Source organism: Equus przewalskii, chromosome 13, assembly GCF_037783145.1.
Source record: "Equus przewalskii isolate Varuska chromosome 13, EquPr2, whole genome shotgun sequence".
NCBI lineage: Eukaryota > Metazoa > Chordata > Mammalia > Perissodactyla > Equidae > Equus > Equus przewalskii.
The window spans coordinates 18,166,481-18,183,771 of NC_091843.1; the positions used below are offsets into that span (position 1 = coordinate 18,166,481).

General features: G+C 46.4%; 1 protein-coding gene across 17 annotated transcripts in view; it reads left to right on the forward strand.

The window, feature by feature from the left end:
* The window catches only part of ATP10B (ATPase phospholipid transporting 10B (putative)), a 286,689-nt gene that overhangs the window by 233,394 nt on the left and 36,004 nt on the right, over nt 1-17,291 (forward strand). For all 17 annotated transcript variants that reach the window (XM_070569117.1, XM_070569110.1, XM_070569115.1 and 14 more), the window contains 4 exons: nt 8,448-8,639; nt 10,126-10,723; nt 13,098-13,207; nt 15,173-15,299. In XM_070569117.1, the coding sequence (XP_070425218.1) occupies nt 8,448-8,639; nt 10,126-10,723; nt 13,098-13,207; nt 15,173-15,299 (1,027 nt within the window). The remainder of the gene's footprint in view (nt 1-8,447; nt 8,640-10,125; nt 10,724-13,097; nt 13,208-15,172; nt 15,300-17,291) is intronic.

A 17,291-nucleotide genomic window follows, 5' to 3' on the forward strand; every position in this document is an offset into this window, starting at 1 on the left:
TGTAGTGGTTAACTTCACACACTCCACTTTGGCAGCCCGGAGTTCACAAGTTCGGATCCTGGGCACAGACCTAGCACCACTCGTCAAGCCACACTGAGGCAGCATCCCACATAAAATAGAAGAAGCTTGGCACGAATATTAGCTCAGGGCCAATCTTCCTCACAAAAAAAACATTTTCCATATTGCTACCTAGTATTCATAACCCAGGACTATGTTTTCTAACTGTAACAAAGAAGAAATTCTGTCAGTCTATCTGTTCTGGGTTGTTACTTCTCTAACTTTGGATGAGTACAAAGTTGAGTTCATTCTCTCATGCTATTGCCATTCACAGAAATGCATCATTAGTGGGGATGAAACAGTAACAATGTGTTAAGACATATGAGGCTCATAAACATACAGGAGGAATGATCCATAGATGCATCTAGGAAGATTTTTGGTTTTTTTTTTTCTTTTTGATTTTCCCCAGTAAGATAACCACAGGACATGCATACTGTCAAGTCTTTCTCTTCTTTAATTCTGTCCCCTCTGGATGGAATGCTGTTCCCCCAGCTCTTTAAATATTTAAACAACGAATTCAGTGAATTCTCATTAGGCGCAGATTCTAGGCCTTTCACTATTGGCGTCTTTTGGTACTTTCTTGTTCTAGATACCACGAGCATCCCACCTAACTGAGAATGTCTCCCCCAGGATGCAAGGGGAGAAAAAGGGAGCTTTCCTTTGTAGATCTCAGTTGGTAACCACAGATTTTCTGTCCCCTGTTCAACCTGACAAATCTCAGTAGCCCGGGAAAATTGCAACCCTCAGCCAGCCGGTATAACTTTTATTCAGGGCCTTTGGTTGATGGTCACTGAAACAGACACATAAACTTGTGAGCTATCTCCAGGTCCTGGATGTCATCATTCTGCCCTGGCTGGCACTTTCAAAACCAAGGTCTGACTAAGTTCATTCAGGAACAATAAGGACATTGACTCATAGATTAAGACCCAATTCTTGTTGCCTGGGCACGTAAGGATGGTGATAGGTTCTCTTTATGAACTGCCAAATATGCCATTCTACAGTCACATTGCTTGCAAATCTTGGGTTAGTGGGACAATAGCATCCCTGGATATTTGCTAGGGAGGGCACTGGGCTACGAGTCAGTAAGCGTAGGTTCTGGTTTCAGCTCTGCTCCTGGCTTGCTGGGTAACCTTAAGCAACATGTCAAACTTCTTTCCTTCCCTGTTTCACCACCTGAAAATATTTGGCTTACAACTCTCACCAACTGTTCTGAAAATCAAGAAACATAACGTTTGTGCTGACCTGAAAGGTCCCTTTTAGCTTTGAATTAGGCACATTTGGAGTCAAACGCCCTAGGCTTTCATCTCAGCTCCACCACGTATTAGCCCCGTGACTTTGGTCAACTTACTGGGCTGAAAGCCTCAATGTCTCCATCTTTAAAAGCATTATTGTTTTCTGCTTCATGAGTTTATTTTGAGGATTTAATTCTTAAAGTCAAGTGTTCCAGACAGAAGGATAGCTCATAGAAGTTTTAGCTGATCTTTCTGAAGGAAAGCTCTCTACCTTGGACAAGTGGTCACGTATCTGATGACATGGGAGGGGAAATGGGAATTTTCGTAAAATACGATGTCATGCGCCCTCCCCTCAAATTCTGATATATTTGTCTATGGTAGGGCCTGAACATTCATATTCCTATTTCCGATGATTCTAGTGAGCAATCAAGACTGAGAACCTCTCTAAGCATACTGTTGCCCCATTAGGAAATGATCTTCATTTGGCTCAAATGAGCACCTTCTACAGTTTGGGAGGTATTGGCTGAAGGGGGTGATTTATGCTTTCTTAGCGGGATCTGACACTAACCTGCAGAATGTGTGTGGCTGGAGTGGCAGATCCTTGAATTAGTCCATAGAGAACATCTACAACAGCCCAAGGGAGCCCTCTGGTTCCCACCCGCACCCATTCTCGGCAGGCTCTCTGAGCTTACCTCCTCCTCCACCTGACCATCTGGCATCTGATCTGGTCTGATAATCTCTTGGCACCACCAGTTCTTTACCGTCCCTTTGTAAGCTCAGCCAGAACTTGCCCTTGAACCCCGGGGTGCTAGGTCGTGGTGGAGCACCCTACCACATTTGAAAGAAACCAGGTGTTGGTTTCCTTCGCCCTTTGCTCTAAGCCAAAAGTAAAATGAGCATCAGCAACAAAAACTGGCCTTTTCTTTTACTACAATAAACAGGGAAGCATTGGTTGTCGTCGCCTAATTGGCTGCTGTAAAATCTGTGGCTTTAGGGTGGGGTGATACACTTATGAAAGTGGTGAGTTCTGAGCCAGTGTTTAGGGGTACTGGCAGATGGAAAATGAAATGCCTTTTTTTCCCCTGGTCTGTAAGCAGCCAAGATTTGAGCAGAGAGTCTTTGTTTAGAAGTGCCACTTGCAAAATGTTTTCCAGAATCGTCAGACCAAGGAATGTCTTCCTAATCACGTAATTTACATCGGAGCCGGTTAGGCCCTCCACACTGCACCACCACTCCCTTCTGTGGGCACGGCCCCTGCCGCCCTCTGGGAAGAATGCCATAGAGAAGAGTAAAGGTGTCTTTGGCCCTCTGCCTGCTTTCCTGCATCTTGGTCTCCCTTTCTTTCTTTGGAAAAGATTTGTGCAGCCCTTCGGGTCTGCTCCAGGCTGGCGGGAACAGTCCACCTACACACACTCCCACGGAAAGTTGGATAAGAGTCCTGATTCAATTAGCCAAGCACACAAAATCTTTTTGGATGTGCTGTGAACACACAGGGCAGGAACAGCTAAAGCTTATCTCAGTTTCTCTGAGCCTCCAGAGTCCCCAGTGGGTGCACACGGCTACAGTGACTCTGTTCACACGGGGTTGAGGTCTTATAAGATCTGGGAAAGTCCCTTCTTGCTAGGCCACTGACTTTTTTCCTTTGGGACTGACATCACATTTGGGAAAAGCTTACCTTAATAATCCATGTGCTTCTATTGAAGCAAATATTTACTAACATTGGGCTCTCCCAGATCTGGAACCAAACTCAGTATCATCAAGGGCACAACCTCAGCCAGGGCAGAAACAACACCGCCCTAAACACGATTTCAGCCTCCAGCTCCCCAAAACCCAAGAAAGTTTGTTTCCACAATGGTGATATGACCACATGGTTAAGTAGTCAAAAGGAGCCAAAGGTCAAAGGTGGAAAGGAAGTTTCCGTCCTCCTCTATTCCCCACCACCCCAGAGACAACCGTTATTTGCTGTTTCCTGTGTCCTTCCCAGAGGTGTTTTACCCATATAGAAACACACGAGTGTGGTATGCATGTGAGCACATCCGTTACTGCAAGCAGGAACATACCATACATACTGTTTGGACTTTGCCCTTTTTTTGACCTAACGAATCTGGGGGAATATTTCATACATGTAGACAGACAGACAGATATTCAATGGAGAGCTGCCTCATCTTTTTTAATGGTTGTTAGAATTTGTTGGATGGTTGAGCCATCATCTGTTTATACATGTGTGAATTTTTCTCTAATATTTGTTCTTAGAGCCGAACTGCTGAATTATGAGTGTGTGAGTTTTTATTTTGATTGATACTTCCCAAGAGATTGTACCAGTTTAGACAATGACCAAGAACAAATAGAAAGGTCTGCTTCCCCCCATCTCTGCCAGTTCTATGTTTTCTCAATGTGTACATTTCTTTAAAATAGCCTTTCATTTATTGTCAGCCAGTCAGTCGACAAACATTCAGTAAGCATCCACAATATGACATATATTGTTCTAGGCGTTGGGGATATAAACTCTAACAGGGTATTTTCACTCATTTTAGGAGCTCACAACCCAATGAGGGGGCAAGAAGAACCCAGTAACTATAGGACCGTGCTCTCAGTGTTGGGATATATGGGTGCTGAAGTGTTCTCAGAGCCCAGGAGAGGTGCATGTACATCAGACTAGGCCTCAGGGGGCCTGGAAGGGTTAGCACCTGAGCTGAATTTGAGATAAAATTAAAGAACCAGAGCAAGGAAAAGACTATCTGGTCAGAGAGGTGAGGAGTGCACGTTGTTGTAGTGGGAGAAAATCTACACAAGCGAAATGGAGAATTGGGGTTCTGAGGAACAGCTGGAACAAAAGTACAGGACAGAGAAAGGCAAGGAGGAGATGGAGACGTAGGCGGAAGGGTGCCACGAAGAGCTTTTTCCAGGCCTAGGCACCAGGGTTCCTGTTTACTTTCACTGCTGGTTCCAAGGATTCCTATAGTGACAAACTGCAGCCGCCAATCAGTGACAGTCACCAGTGTGAACTGGAGTGCATTATCATTAAAACTGAGAGGGGAGTGACGCAGTGGGGCTTAGCCTACTTTTCCAGCCTTCATTGTGGAACACACCCCAGCCAGGAAAGAAGCAGGGGTGACAGGGCAGCCATGTAGCACAGATCCTTGCTACTCAAACTCTAGTCCTCGGACCCGCAGCATGAGCGCCACCGGGGAGCTTGTAGAAATGCCAATGCTCAGGCCCCACTCCAGAGCCACTGAATCAGCATCTGCATTTTAGCAAGATGCCCAGTTGATTCATGTGCTCGTTAAAGTCTGGGAAGAGCTGGCATAGTGTTTAAGAGTTCAGGTCTTGGCATCAGGCAGAACTGGATTCAAGACCCAGCTGTTCTACTGATTGTGCGACCTTAGACAAGTTACTTAACTTCAATGGGCCCCCTTCACCTCATAATTAAAATGGGAGAATGATAGCTATTTCAATGCTGTTATGATGGATTAAATGACGTACAAGAAAGCCCTTAGCACTTTGCTATAAAGTTGTCAACAAATGTAATCTATTGATAATGATGGGATCCTTGAGGGAGTAGCATGAGGTCAGAGATCATCTTCCTCAGAGAGGGTTTGCCTGAGCTTTGGGTGTTCTGCAATAGATCCAACCAGCTGCCACAAAGCTCTAATCTCAACAACTGGTAGCCCCATAAATTTCTATTGCTTTTCCTTTGGAGAAATAGATTAGCCAAAAGGCCCAGAGATGGGTGGGGCACTGCTTTCTCTCTAAGTGTCCTAAGTGCCAAGTTTCTAAATGGTAATGGACCAGACAGGAAACCAGTGGACCAAGGGAACCATGCAGAACCTTGCCCGGGGAAACAGTCGGTGGTGACTGGATAAAGCTCAACTGACATCTGCCGCTGCCACCTGCGGGCTGGGCCTGCTGCCAAGGCCAGAGAGAAGTAGGCCCTTTGCAGAGATTTTTTTTAACTCATCACTCTATCATTGGGTGGAAATACACTAAAGAAGAGTTTTAACAGAGACCTTGTGAGCTAATCAGTGGTGACATAGCAGGGTGTCCTAGATAGAAGTTAGTCAACAAAGGTTTGAGTGCCTGCGGTCTGCCAGGCACTGGAGACACATCACAGACACTCTCTGCCCTCATGGCACTTAGAGACTAGAGGGTAAATGGACATGCAATAAATAACCATTAAATCATTTTAACTGTGTCACTGTTTGGAAATACATAATGCATGGCTTGGAGCAAAGCAGTGTGCTCTCAGAGGCTGGGAGTCAGGTGATGTGAAAGCTGCCCTAGTTCTGCCCCGAACTGAACGTGCATCCTGAGTGGTTCACTGGCCTCCTCGCTGACACTCACTTTTATCACCAGGACAGCAGGGCATTTGCCTTGGATGACCTCCAAGCTTGTTCCCAACTCTGGGTATCTGTGGTAAGGGTTAAAATCATCCCGTTCATGTACCCCACAGAAAATGAAATCTATTTCCTGAAAAGGAAGATTCCCATAATTTCCTTTGTAATCTCATGAGCTATCTGCTGAGCCCTAAGGATTAGATATATAAACCCATCAGTTGTGTTTGGGATGCCAGAACTGAAGACACTGGGGTGTCAACAAGTGTCAAAGGCCATGTCCTTCACATCGGGGAGTCACCCTGGCATGGAGGTTAAGAGCATGAATTCTGGGGTCAGGCTATCTTGGATCAACTGAAGGAATCTCTCTCACTTATTGTGTGAACTTAGGCAAGACACTTAATCTCCCTGGGCAGCCGTTCCTTACCTAAAATTCAGAAGTAACTGGGAGGATAATAGCTCTCAACAGATAATGTTGCTGTGGGCATGCACTGAGAAAATGGATGTCCCCAGAATATAGGAAACACTACATGAATAGGAACCATCATTACTATTGTGAGAAATGGGCTCAGAGTCCCTTGAGTGGTGTTGGTAAGCTGATGGCAGGCACTGGATGGAGCCTGGAATCTTGTTAGAGAAGTTTGCAGAGGATCATTAATAAGGGAACATAGCAACTTTACCATGACCACAGAGAGGGAAAACCCGAGACTCGCAATCAGGGCGTCTGACATCTGATTCTGGCTTTACACCAACTCAGTGGGTGACACTGGCCAAGTCATCTCATCTCTCTGGGTTTCAATTAAGTTGGGACTAGTTTCATTTCAGCTTATGACTGTGAGAACGCAGTCAGGTCACATAAATGACATTGCTTGGAAAAGTAGGAAGAGTTTCATCAATGTGACCTCCTGCTGTGAAGACTGCACTCAAAGAGAGAAAGAAAAGATGGGGCATGCTCCCTTCCCAAGATTTCTGAAGTCAGCGGCACCACATGGTATAGATCATTTGTTTACTATTATTTACAGGGCAATGAAAGGAAATGCAGAGCTGATGCAGTTTTACTAGCATCTAGCATCTTCCTTTTAATAAATAGACTTTTGTCTGACATTGTCTTCTTAAGATGTTATGAACAAGATGGAGGTATGAATGTTGATCTTGGAGACCACTCCAAATGAAGGCTGGAACTCTTTGAAGGGTGTTTGCTCCACCACGTCTCCAGTCCCTGTTTCCCTTAATCTCCCTGCTGTTGGAAAATCCAGCTCTCATCCCTCCAGGCACCAGCACCTTGGGCTCCGTGTGTCCAGGTTTCCTCCCCAGTGGCTCTCACCTGTGCCAGCAGCCCTGGGGAGGACAGAGTCTGATTTCTGGAGTCACTGCATTTGGTAGTCAGAGAAGACACAGTCTGAGGACTATTTCCCCAGAGGATGTTTTTTAAATCTCCACTTGGGTTATTATTTGTAAAGCCTGCTAGCTCATTGGCCCTCAGGCTTCACCCTGCATAAATCAGTCAAGATTCCCTCAGTCCATCTTTTTCAGCCATTGACTCTCTTCTAAACTTTAATTATACTGTGACTTCTGAACACTGATGGAAATGGTCTTATGTGGAAACTTCTTTGCAGAATGGCTTTTGTCATATCTAACTATTGAGAGCTGGTGTTTGTTGAACTTCTGCCTCAAACAAAGCAATAGTTGGAGCTCTAGAAGATACGACTTTATGAAAAACACAGTCTCTGTCTTTGAGGCTCTTGCCTCATCTCTAGAGAGATTAAACGTAGAAAAAGGAAAATTAAATTTAAAATATAGGTCAACATGTAGTGAATTCCAAAGGGATCGTACAAGTGGAAACTTCTACAAAGACATGAAAAATTAGAAACCCATGAGTCAGATCCAGCCCACATCATCTCTTGAAAACTCAAGAGATTGGGCAAACTTGACCAACACTGGAGCATTTCGCTAGCAGAGCAGTTGCCACCTTTTAGATGAGATAGGACCTGCCAGGTGTCACAGCCCCCACCATCCCATGGTGTCGTCATCTGCACTTTGGCCCACTTCCATTATTCACCTTACCTGCCCAACTCCGGTGCACATTTTGAGTTAAGAACCTGCTATTGTGGTTCAGAAGACAGAAAACTCACTGTGGGCTGGCTAAGACCTCATGGACATGTGGGACTTCTCATGGTTATTGAAGTCAAGGTAGGATTTGGGTAGACAGGAGAGGACTTTTCAAATAAGGTGAGATCAGAGGCATAGAAGTATTCATCCAGGAGGCAGCCAACAGACCACCCAGCTGAGCTGATGGTCCGTGTTGAGAAGCGGTGGGAATAAAAAGTGGAAATGCCAGTTGTGAAAGAATTTAGATGCCAGCCTGAATTGATCATGCCAACAATGAAGATCTCCTGAAGGTTTATGGAGCTCAAGAGTACCCTGAGGGAAATGGTGTTTTAGGACGATGCACGAGTGAAACATACGAAGGCTGAAAAGAAAACATGTGACAGGCAGCAACATCCGTTTAGAGGCTGATGCAGAAATTCAGGATTGAGGGCCAGAGAGTCTGAGCCTGGCTGGAAGCATCAGGAATGAGGGTTAAATGATAGGGAGACACTCAGAGGGAAGACCTGCCACAGCCTATAACTGATGGACACGTGGGACTGAAGGAAAGGGAGGAATCAAATAAGAATCTGCTGTGACCAGGCCTGTGGGAGGGGGAGGCGTGCTGGATACAAGCTGGCAGGGAAGACTGTATCATCCTTTCTGAGAAAAGCACCTGCTGGAGGGGGCCTTCTTCCCAGTCCCTTCAGGAAGGGCTCTCACCCAGGCCTTTCTGTCCCAGGAAAAAGATGTGACTCCAGATAAAAACCTACTGAGCAAGGTGCAAGATGCTGCTCTGTGGCTGGAGACCCTGTCAGACACCACACCTGCCAAGTCTTCCGTCTCCACCACCTCCTCCATCGCTGACTTCTTCCTCGCCCTAACCATCTGCAACTCCGTCATGGTCTCCACAACCACCGAGCCCAGGCAGAGGGTGAGAACCGGTGCTGGTGGGGGGTAGGAGGGTGGATGGGAGGAGGGGTAGGGTGAGCAGTGAAGCCCTGAACCGAGAGACAAGACATTGAACCCTAGCCACAGTGTCCTCATTTCATGCCTGTGAGACCTTGAACAGAGCTCTTATCCTTTATGGGCCTATGTTCCCCATTTTTAAATATAATGGAAAAAGTCATATAGGGAGCTCTCTGTGTAGCTTTCAAATTTTGTGTCTATCTGGGTACATATTGAGTTAATATTTACTGAGCACTTGCTACGTACCAGGCTCTAAACACTTCACCTGCATTTTCATTTAATCCTCAGAGCCCAGCAACCCTGTGAAGTATGTCTTTGGGTTTAACAAGCGAGGAAACGGTGGCTCAGAGAACTTGAGTGACTTAATGAAGGCTGTATGGTTAATACATGGCAGAACCATCTGTATGACTCCATAAGAATATCATATTCTGCTGGTCTCTGCTTTTATATGGGGGTTAAGAAAATAATTGACAGTATGTATGATGTTCTGCCAATTGGGAGCTAATGCAGCTGGATGGCCATTGATGGAAGGTTACACTTTGAATGACTTTTCAGTATTAAAGATAGATTTGTCTTTATCCACGAACTCTCACCCAAGCTCCCTTGTGAGTGACTGATGAGAACATTAGGTGTTACCACTTGTGGCTGTAAAATCAAGAAAAAAGAAGGTTCACCCAGGCACCAAGCCAGAGCCTCCCCTTATTACTTCCAGATTCCAGATTACCCTGAAAAGCCACTTCAGCCACTGAAAAGTCACCAAGTTATCAGAAGTCTTCAAGGAGTTTTGGGAGGCAGGAAGCATTAGCTGAGAAATTAACTCTTTTTTTGAGAAAAGAAGAAGTACCATTTTGGGAAGGACAGCATCCAGCTCAATTCTCAAGTTAATGGGGAGGCTTTAGCTGGTAGGGAGCTCAAGAGTCTAATTTCCGGAGTCAGGCAGACCCAGATTTGAGCCCTAGCTCTGCTTCCTACACACTGGGTGAGCATAGCCAATTTATTTAACCTCTCTGTGCCTCAGTTTCCTCCTCCATAAGTTGGATGATGATTGTATCCCCTAGAGTTGCTGGGAGAATGAAATGAGATGCTGCACACAAAGATACGGCAGACAAGGCTGTGGGAAGCGTTCAGGGAATGTGAACCCTCACTGTGGGTCTGGCTTTTGTCTCCTTTTCTTTCTTTTGTCTGTGATCAGAATGGATGGTCCAAAGATAGAGGAAAATGAGCATTGTTAATCCCTACAATGCCGGGGCTGGAAGGAAACAAATGGCCTAACTCCTCCAGGTTATAGGTGGGTAAACTGAGGCTCACAGAGAGAAGAAGAGTTGCCCACAATCACAGAAGCCCCAAATAATTCACTTATTGCAAAATGACCTTCCTATTCTGCCATAAGACGGCTTGCTATTTTTCCAAACATTGAGAGTAACATTCCTCTTTTCTCTTTGGACCACAAGGTCACCGAGCCACCCTCGACCAAGGCTCTGGGCCTGTCCCTGGAGAAGATTCAGCAGCTCTTCCAGAGGTTGAAGCTTTCAAGCCTCAGCCAGTCATTCTCGTCTACTGCACCCTCTGACGCTGACCTGGGGGAGAGTTTACCCAACATACCGGTCTCGGACTCGGATGAAAGGGATGACACGTCTGTGTGCAGTGGAGACTACTCTACTGATGGTGGCTACAGGAGCAGCACATGGGACCAGGGCGACATCCTGAGGTCTGGGTCGGCCACTTCCTTAGAGGAGGTGCTGGAGGCCCCAGCCCTAGGCCTGGCCAGCCCCGAGCTCTGTTACGAGGCCGAGAGCCCTGATGAGGCTGCCCTGGTACATGCCGCCCATGCCTACAGCTTCACACTGGTGTCCCGGACGCCCGAGCAGGTGACTGTGCGCTTGCCCCAGGGTACCTGCCTTACCTTTGACGTCCTCTGCACCCTGGGTTTCGACTCCATCAGGAAGAGAATGTCCGTGGTTGTGAGGCACCCACTGACCCGTGAAATTGTTGTCTACACCAAGGGTGCTGACTCCGTTATCATGGACCTGCTGGAAGACCCAGCTTGCAGTAAGTCCCACCTCGCCAGGGCTCCGTGGTTTGAGAGGCAGTGTGGAATGGTAATGAGGAGGTCAAGTTCCAGTGTCACTTACTCCAGGGGGTACCAATTGGAACGCAGGCCCACAAGAATCTCTCCTCAAAGCAAATTCCTTAAAACACGCTGCATCCTACCTCTCCTCGACCTGGGGATTTATAGTGCTCGCTAGCTTGTTAAAGACTTTGGGCAGTCTGGTAATAGAGAAACCTCTTTAACTCTATTTATCCCAGTTTCCAGTTTTCCAAACTCATTTAAACATGGATTGTCCATACACGTTTTTTTTGTTTGTTTCATCAGGACATCTATTAACATACCAGAGAAGGCACTGTGGTGCTAAGTTTTAGTTTTCGAGAGAAGCCAGCTGCACCCAGAGAGGGAAGTGACTTAAGAAAGATGGCACAGTTAACTCATGATCAATCCTAGGCCCAGGTAACCTGAATCCAGTTCAGAGCTCTCCCCGTGCTGTCAGAATCATGCACCAGGCTCAGTTCACTCTGGGAAGCCTCAGGTGTCCCTCTTTATTATCCTTTTCCCCAGCCTCCCACAAATGGATTTTCATAAACTTGTGCCAAGCCAGAAAAATGTTCCAAAGTCCCTACATATCAGCATCCAATTTTGGAGCGACATGAATTAGCGTGCAGCCGCTTCCTGATTGCTAACAAGGAGAAGACAGTTATGGGGCTATGATTCTCCCAGGATAGGAGATTCCAGCCAAGCTTTAGAATTGCCCAGGCAGCCCAGTGCCTCCTGCATTATCAGCTGTGGATCAGAGCCAAGAGGTTCGTGGGGATTGATGAGTGTTTAGAATGGGAAGGGAGCTAATTAGGTCTCTTCATCCCCAGACTCTGGCAGACAAGTGAATTCAGTGTTTCTGAGTCAAGGGAGCCATGGCACTCTATCCCTGGGCAACACCCATCCAAGCTGCCCTGGAGACGTTTTTTCATTTGTTCCTCACCTGATTCCAAAATGGATTAGAGATGCTTCCAATAAAAGACACATTCACAATGTTACTATAGAAATTGAGAAGCAACCCTTTGAAGAGGAGGGAGAAAATAACCCCAGGTTTAATATTTTTACAGTATTTCAACATTCAACTTGACCCTGAGGTTCCTGGTAGCCTGGGCAAAAAGGTAAAGTCACACAGGTCAAAGGCAAAATGGTTTAATCCCAGGATCTGATGTCTTTGAAAATAAAACATTATGGACAGTGCTCAATAAGAAAATGCACAAAGACTGTGCTTAAGGCATCAGGAAAACAGTAGCTCCTGAAAAATGAGAAAATAATCTTTGAAAGGACTTTTATATTGCATGAAAACAGCCTTAGAATAGTATCATGGGAAAAATCAGAGCTTTGTTGGACTTCCTTATACTTATCTTACTGTTAAGAATTGTGTTTTTCATTTTGCATTATATAGAGAGATGGATGAGGTGCAAAACAACTGCTTACTACTTAGGCCTCTAAAAATCTCCATCCAGCCCTGGTAAAGAAAGATCCTGAAGCTTTTCCAAGCTCAGCTTTACAAAGAGCTACAATTGGTTAGTGATGTCTGTGACATCTTAAAGGAAGTGGTGAGGCATCAATCATGCCCCATACCCGCCAACCCAGGCTGAAAACCTCTTCTTATCTGATAGATAAAAGTACTAGAATGTCAAGAGAAAAAGATAAATTTCTTCTAAAAGAAACATATAGGACTTCATAAAGGGGACTTTGAGCAACACAGTGAAATGTTTTTCACACTAGATTTATAGGAAATGCAAAAAATATTTTTCTAAGACCATTTCTTATATAGGAAGAAAGCCTACCTGGGCAAACCCAATGTGGTGAAGAACTTAGCAATGAGATTCAGGTCTGTAGCTGTCTTGGAACCCAACCTAACGTAAGGGCTGAAGTCGATGACAGAGAAGGTAATGGATAGTATGTCTAAGAGCTAGCAAACAGTTGGTCACCCGGATCTACAGGGGCTACGTGGAACATACCTTAGGTATCAGCAGAGACCCAGACCTCTGGTCCCCTGATTCAGCCGGGCTTCAACTGGACCTGGGAATCTGTGTTTGTTGAAGTTCCCAGGTGATTCTGATTGCAAACAGGTGATTGGGAACAATACTTGAGACCACCTACCCTCCTTAAATAGGACTTTTTCTCAGCCAGGCTTTTGATGATCAGATATAGAGAGCAGACAATTTAAGGACTCCTGGAGTCATCACCGTCCAGGGCACCCTGACAGCTCCCCTGTGTTTCTGAAGTGGGCTGTAAGGTGGTTCCTCCTCTAAAGATTCCAGAGTGTTAGGAGTAGGTATCCCTAAGCATTTGTACATGACCTCATGGGGGACAATGGCTATTTGACAGTGACTGACACTGATGTGGAAAAGAAGGTGAGGAAAATCAGAGCCCGGACCCAGAAGCATCTGGACTTGTATGCAAGAGATGGCCTTCGAACCCTGTGCATCGCCAAGAAGGTGAGAACGCACTCCTCGTTTAGTAACTGAAAAGCCTCAACCCTGATTCCATCTTCTCTATTTCTTTTTGGAAGACCTTTAATGTTGCTTATTTTAATATTTTCAAAATTAGCTATTCTGACTCACCACAAAGACCCATGACTTTGACAATATTGCTGGGGCAGAAATCTGAATGGTAAGGTTCCATATCACTGTGGCTTTGTTATTCTCTGCTTCTCGTTACATATGTCACTGATAAGCCATAACTCATAACATCATTTTTTGATGTTATACTTTTGCCTTCAAAGTATCCTTTTGAAGTTTGCATTACTTGCCTAGATTTTAAATTTGGGAGATGTTATGTAATCACATAAAAATCTAGATTTCTGCTTTCTCTTGAAAACTTAGAGGGTCTGGCAAACTGAGTCTCCATTCTTGAATAGCAGCAAACAGCTAGAGCCATGTGGCATCTGATCCCTTCAATAAGGGTTATATTCTGCTGTGTTATGTGGCTGGTTACAGTCCCCACCATTCCCTATTGCATTGCCCTTGGCCCAGCTATAGTCATGTACATCACCTACCTCAGGCCCTGCAGGTCTTTGGCTTTGCAGCCCCTGCCAGGGAGGCTGGCAAAGGGAGCTATGAATCCCGGAGCAGAGCATCTAATGAGGCCCCTAAAATCAGGTAAGGGAGCTATGATGGGCACATGTTTCTAGATGGCTAGAAGTGGTTTCTCCTCCAGAAATCCCCAGAGAGCTTCATCTCTTTTATGGTGCTTAGTGCCACATACAGTTTAAGAGCATCCACTGTAAAGCCAGCCCTACCTGGATACAAGTCCCAATCTCACCACTTCTCTGTTGTGTGACCTTGGGCAAGTTTCTTCACCTCTCTGAGTTTTGGATTTTCTTATCTGTAAAATGGTCCTAGTGCTCTCTACCTCATACAGTTGTCATGGAGATTAACTAAAGTGACACATGTACAGTGCCTGGGACAGTTGTCAGCACTTATTACTCTATAAATTGTGGTTATACCCTTGCCACCTTCTATTTTCCACTGAAATTATTTGTACTTATTTTACCTCTTCTAATAAGACTGTGACTTCTTCAAGAGCAAAAGACCAACCTGCGTCCCCTTGGTTTCCCCTATAGCACCAGGCACAGAGGGAAAATTAAGGAATATCTGGTGTGTGGACAAAAGAATCGTTCATTGCTATAAGAGACAGTATGCATGTGATGCCAGCAGAGGGTTCTAAAAGTGCTATGGGACTCCAAGGGAGGAAGATGTGTCCTCTAGTTAGATTCTTCCAGCTATTGGGCACCTCCAGTAGCGGGTGGAGCAGTCTACAGGGCTATGCAGGACCTAGCTACTGCTTATCTTTCCAGCCTCACTGCTGGCTCCTCTCTGCCTGGCTCTCCGTCCTTCAGCCAACTGGTATATTCAAGAAACAGAAACAGAGCCACGTTCATCGATGCCTCACGGCCTTTGCACTTGCCCCTCCCCATGACTGAACCCTTCTCATCACTAGATCTCAACTTGCATGTCCCGTTGTTTAAGATACCTGAAGATCCAAATGAAATACCCCTCTTCCCGCAGCTATCCGTCTATCCAGGCACACTCCATCATATCACCCTCTTCATTTTCCATATGGAACTCTTTGAAATGATCTGTTCTCTTAAATTATTTACTTGGATGATGTGTCTCGCCCTCCACTAGCACGTAAGCCCAGGCCTGCAGGGATCTTGTCTGTCTTGATCACAGTTATACCTCCAGTGCCCAGAGCATAGCAGGGTCTCAACAGATGCTTGGTGATAATGGAACATGAGGATCAATCCTTCATTGATTCATGTCTCAAAGGAAAAAAATCATTGAGGAGAAAGCCCCATCTGATTGTGTAGCGAAGCTCAAACAGGCCCATACGAGACCGAGCACATGGGAAGGGGGAGGGATTCACCCAGAGCTGGGAACAAGCCTATTCCTGTCCCATAGGTCGTAAGTGAAGAGGACTTCCGGCGATGGGCCAGTATCCGGTGTGAGGCCGAGGCATCCCTCGACAACCGAGACGAGCTTCTCATGAAGGTGGCAGAGCATCTGGAGAATCAACTCACCTTACTCGGTAACTAAAAATAAGTCGTGATTAAATGAAAAAAAGGAATGCTGCAAGGTGGGAAGGGAGTTCTTGGCCCTGATTCTGACACTATTACAGATGTGTCTCAATTAGGAGCCTTCCCTGGGGTGCCCTTCCAGGTATTTGGCACAAAAGGGATGTGCCAAAACCCAACCCAGACTCTACACAGAGCTTCCTGAGGATGCCCCAGGAGCAGTCCTGCACTCCCTGCTGGATAAAGCCTGGGAGTTTGGCTGCTTCTCCTCTAGTCATTCAAATGTTTATTGAGCACCTACTCTGGGCCAAGGAGCATGCCAGGCATTGGGCTGTAACAGGGAGCGAGTGTCACAGGCCAGACCTCCTAGAGCTCAGAGGTTAACAAGGAATCTGGAAGATTAAACAGGTAATTTCAACAGAGCGTGATGAGGGCGGGAAGATGTACCTGGTGGGATAGAAGCACAAAGTAGAAATGCCGACCTCGCTAGGGCCAAGGAGGGTGCACAGAGAAGAGGAGCTGGTCAGGCAAAGGGGGAGAGTGTTCCAGGCAGAGAGAAGGGCCCGAACGAAGGCCTGGAGGTGAGAAAGCCTGGAAACTCAGAGGGCTGAGATAGCTGGACCACGGAGTGTGGGGAAGAAATGACATGAGGTGAACGAGGTCAGCAGGACCCAGATTACCAAGGGCCACGTAGGTCAGATGCTGAAAGTTTGGAGGGGGGAAGGGAGTAAAAGCAGGGCAAATTTGTGCTTTCCTGAGATTCCTCTGGCTGCTGTGTGGAAGTTAGAGTGATATGCTTGGGGAAAGATGAAAAGCATGGAGACCAATTAAGAGACAGCATTGTATTTCTTTTGGAGGAAAAGCATTGCCAAGGAAGAAGAGGGGAGCTTTATTTATCAGGATTAATCTCCTCACAGCTCGGGAACAAGATCTAGGAAAGACAGTGTCCGAACACCATGCACACACTGGCCATAGGGCCAAGCCTTCTTTCATCTTGGGAGGCATTGCTGACTGAGGACGAGGGCCAAATCTGGGCCCTATCGAGACCTTGCTGTGGGCCCAGGGACACACTCCCACATCCCTCTGAGCCTTAGCTTCTCCTCTGGATACATCGCACTAGTCCAAGCTCTCAGCCAGCCAGGGTGCCAGAGGACAGTGCCAGGAACGCTGTAAGAAGACAGTGATGCCTTTACACAGAAAAGGTGGCAGCAAGACTTAGTAGGACGGGCGGCAAGCATGGGGCAAGAGCTTTGCTCCCCCCTCCTTCAGCCTTTAGTTTCCTGTGTCTGACTGCAGGGCCTCTGCCTACTGCCTCACAAGGCCCCCTGGAAAGCTGGCTGCAAGAACTCGTTTCAACAGAAGCCAGAGCTTCTATCCACCATACAAGGCCACGGGAGTGTCACCCCGTTATGGCACTTGACCCCCTTCTTGCCCCCCCCCACCCCACCCCCAGGTTTCTTTTGTTTCAGGGGAGCACCTTGGGCTCAGGGGCTGGAAGTGCTCCTCAGCTGGTTCTGCATGAAAGAGAGCACACTTGTCAGGACCTGTCGGCTTCCCTGGCTGGGAAAGGCCCTCACAACCCTCCTGTTTCATTTTCTCTTTCACACAAATAAATGTGTTTTTCCTCTCCTCTCCTTCACTCTGCCTCCCTGTAATGTAGATCAGCTTCAGAGTCTCCCCTTCCAGGCTAAGCCTTGGAGGGAAAAGTGAGGATCGAGCCTTCACTTTTCACGGGGTTGTTCTCCTGTGCATTTGGGTCTGAAATACAAAACAGGCACATTTCAGGGTAGAGAGGTTAGTTTTCTTCCCTCAAGTTGGCTGCAGAAGGAGAGGACTGGGCTAGGAAGAGATTTCATCCTACCACTAGGAAACTGCCGTGCCAGTAAAAGCTGCATTGCATTCACGCTGGGTCCCACAAAATGAAATGATCTTTTCAATATGCATCCAATGTAACTGCTTTGCCAACCTATTGTCACTTGGGATTATTAAAAGAAATGAACTGCCTT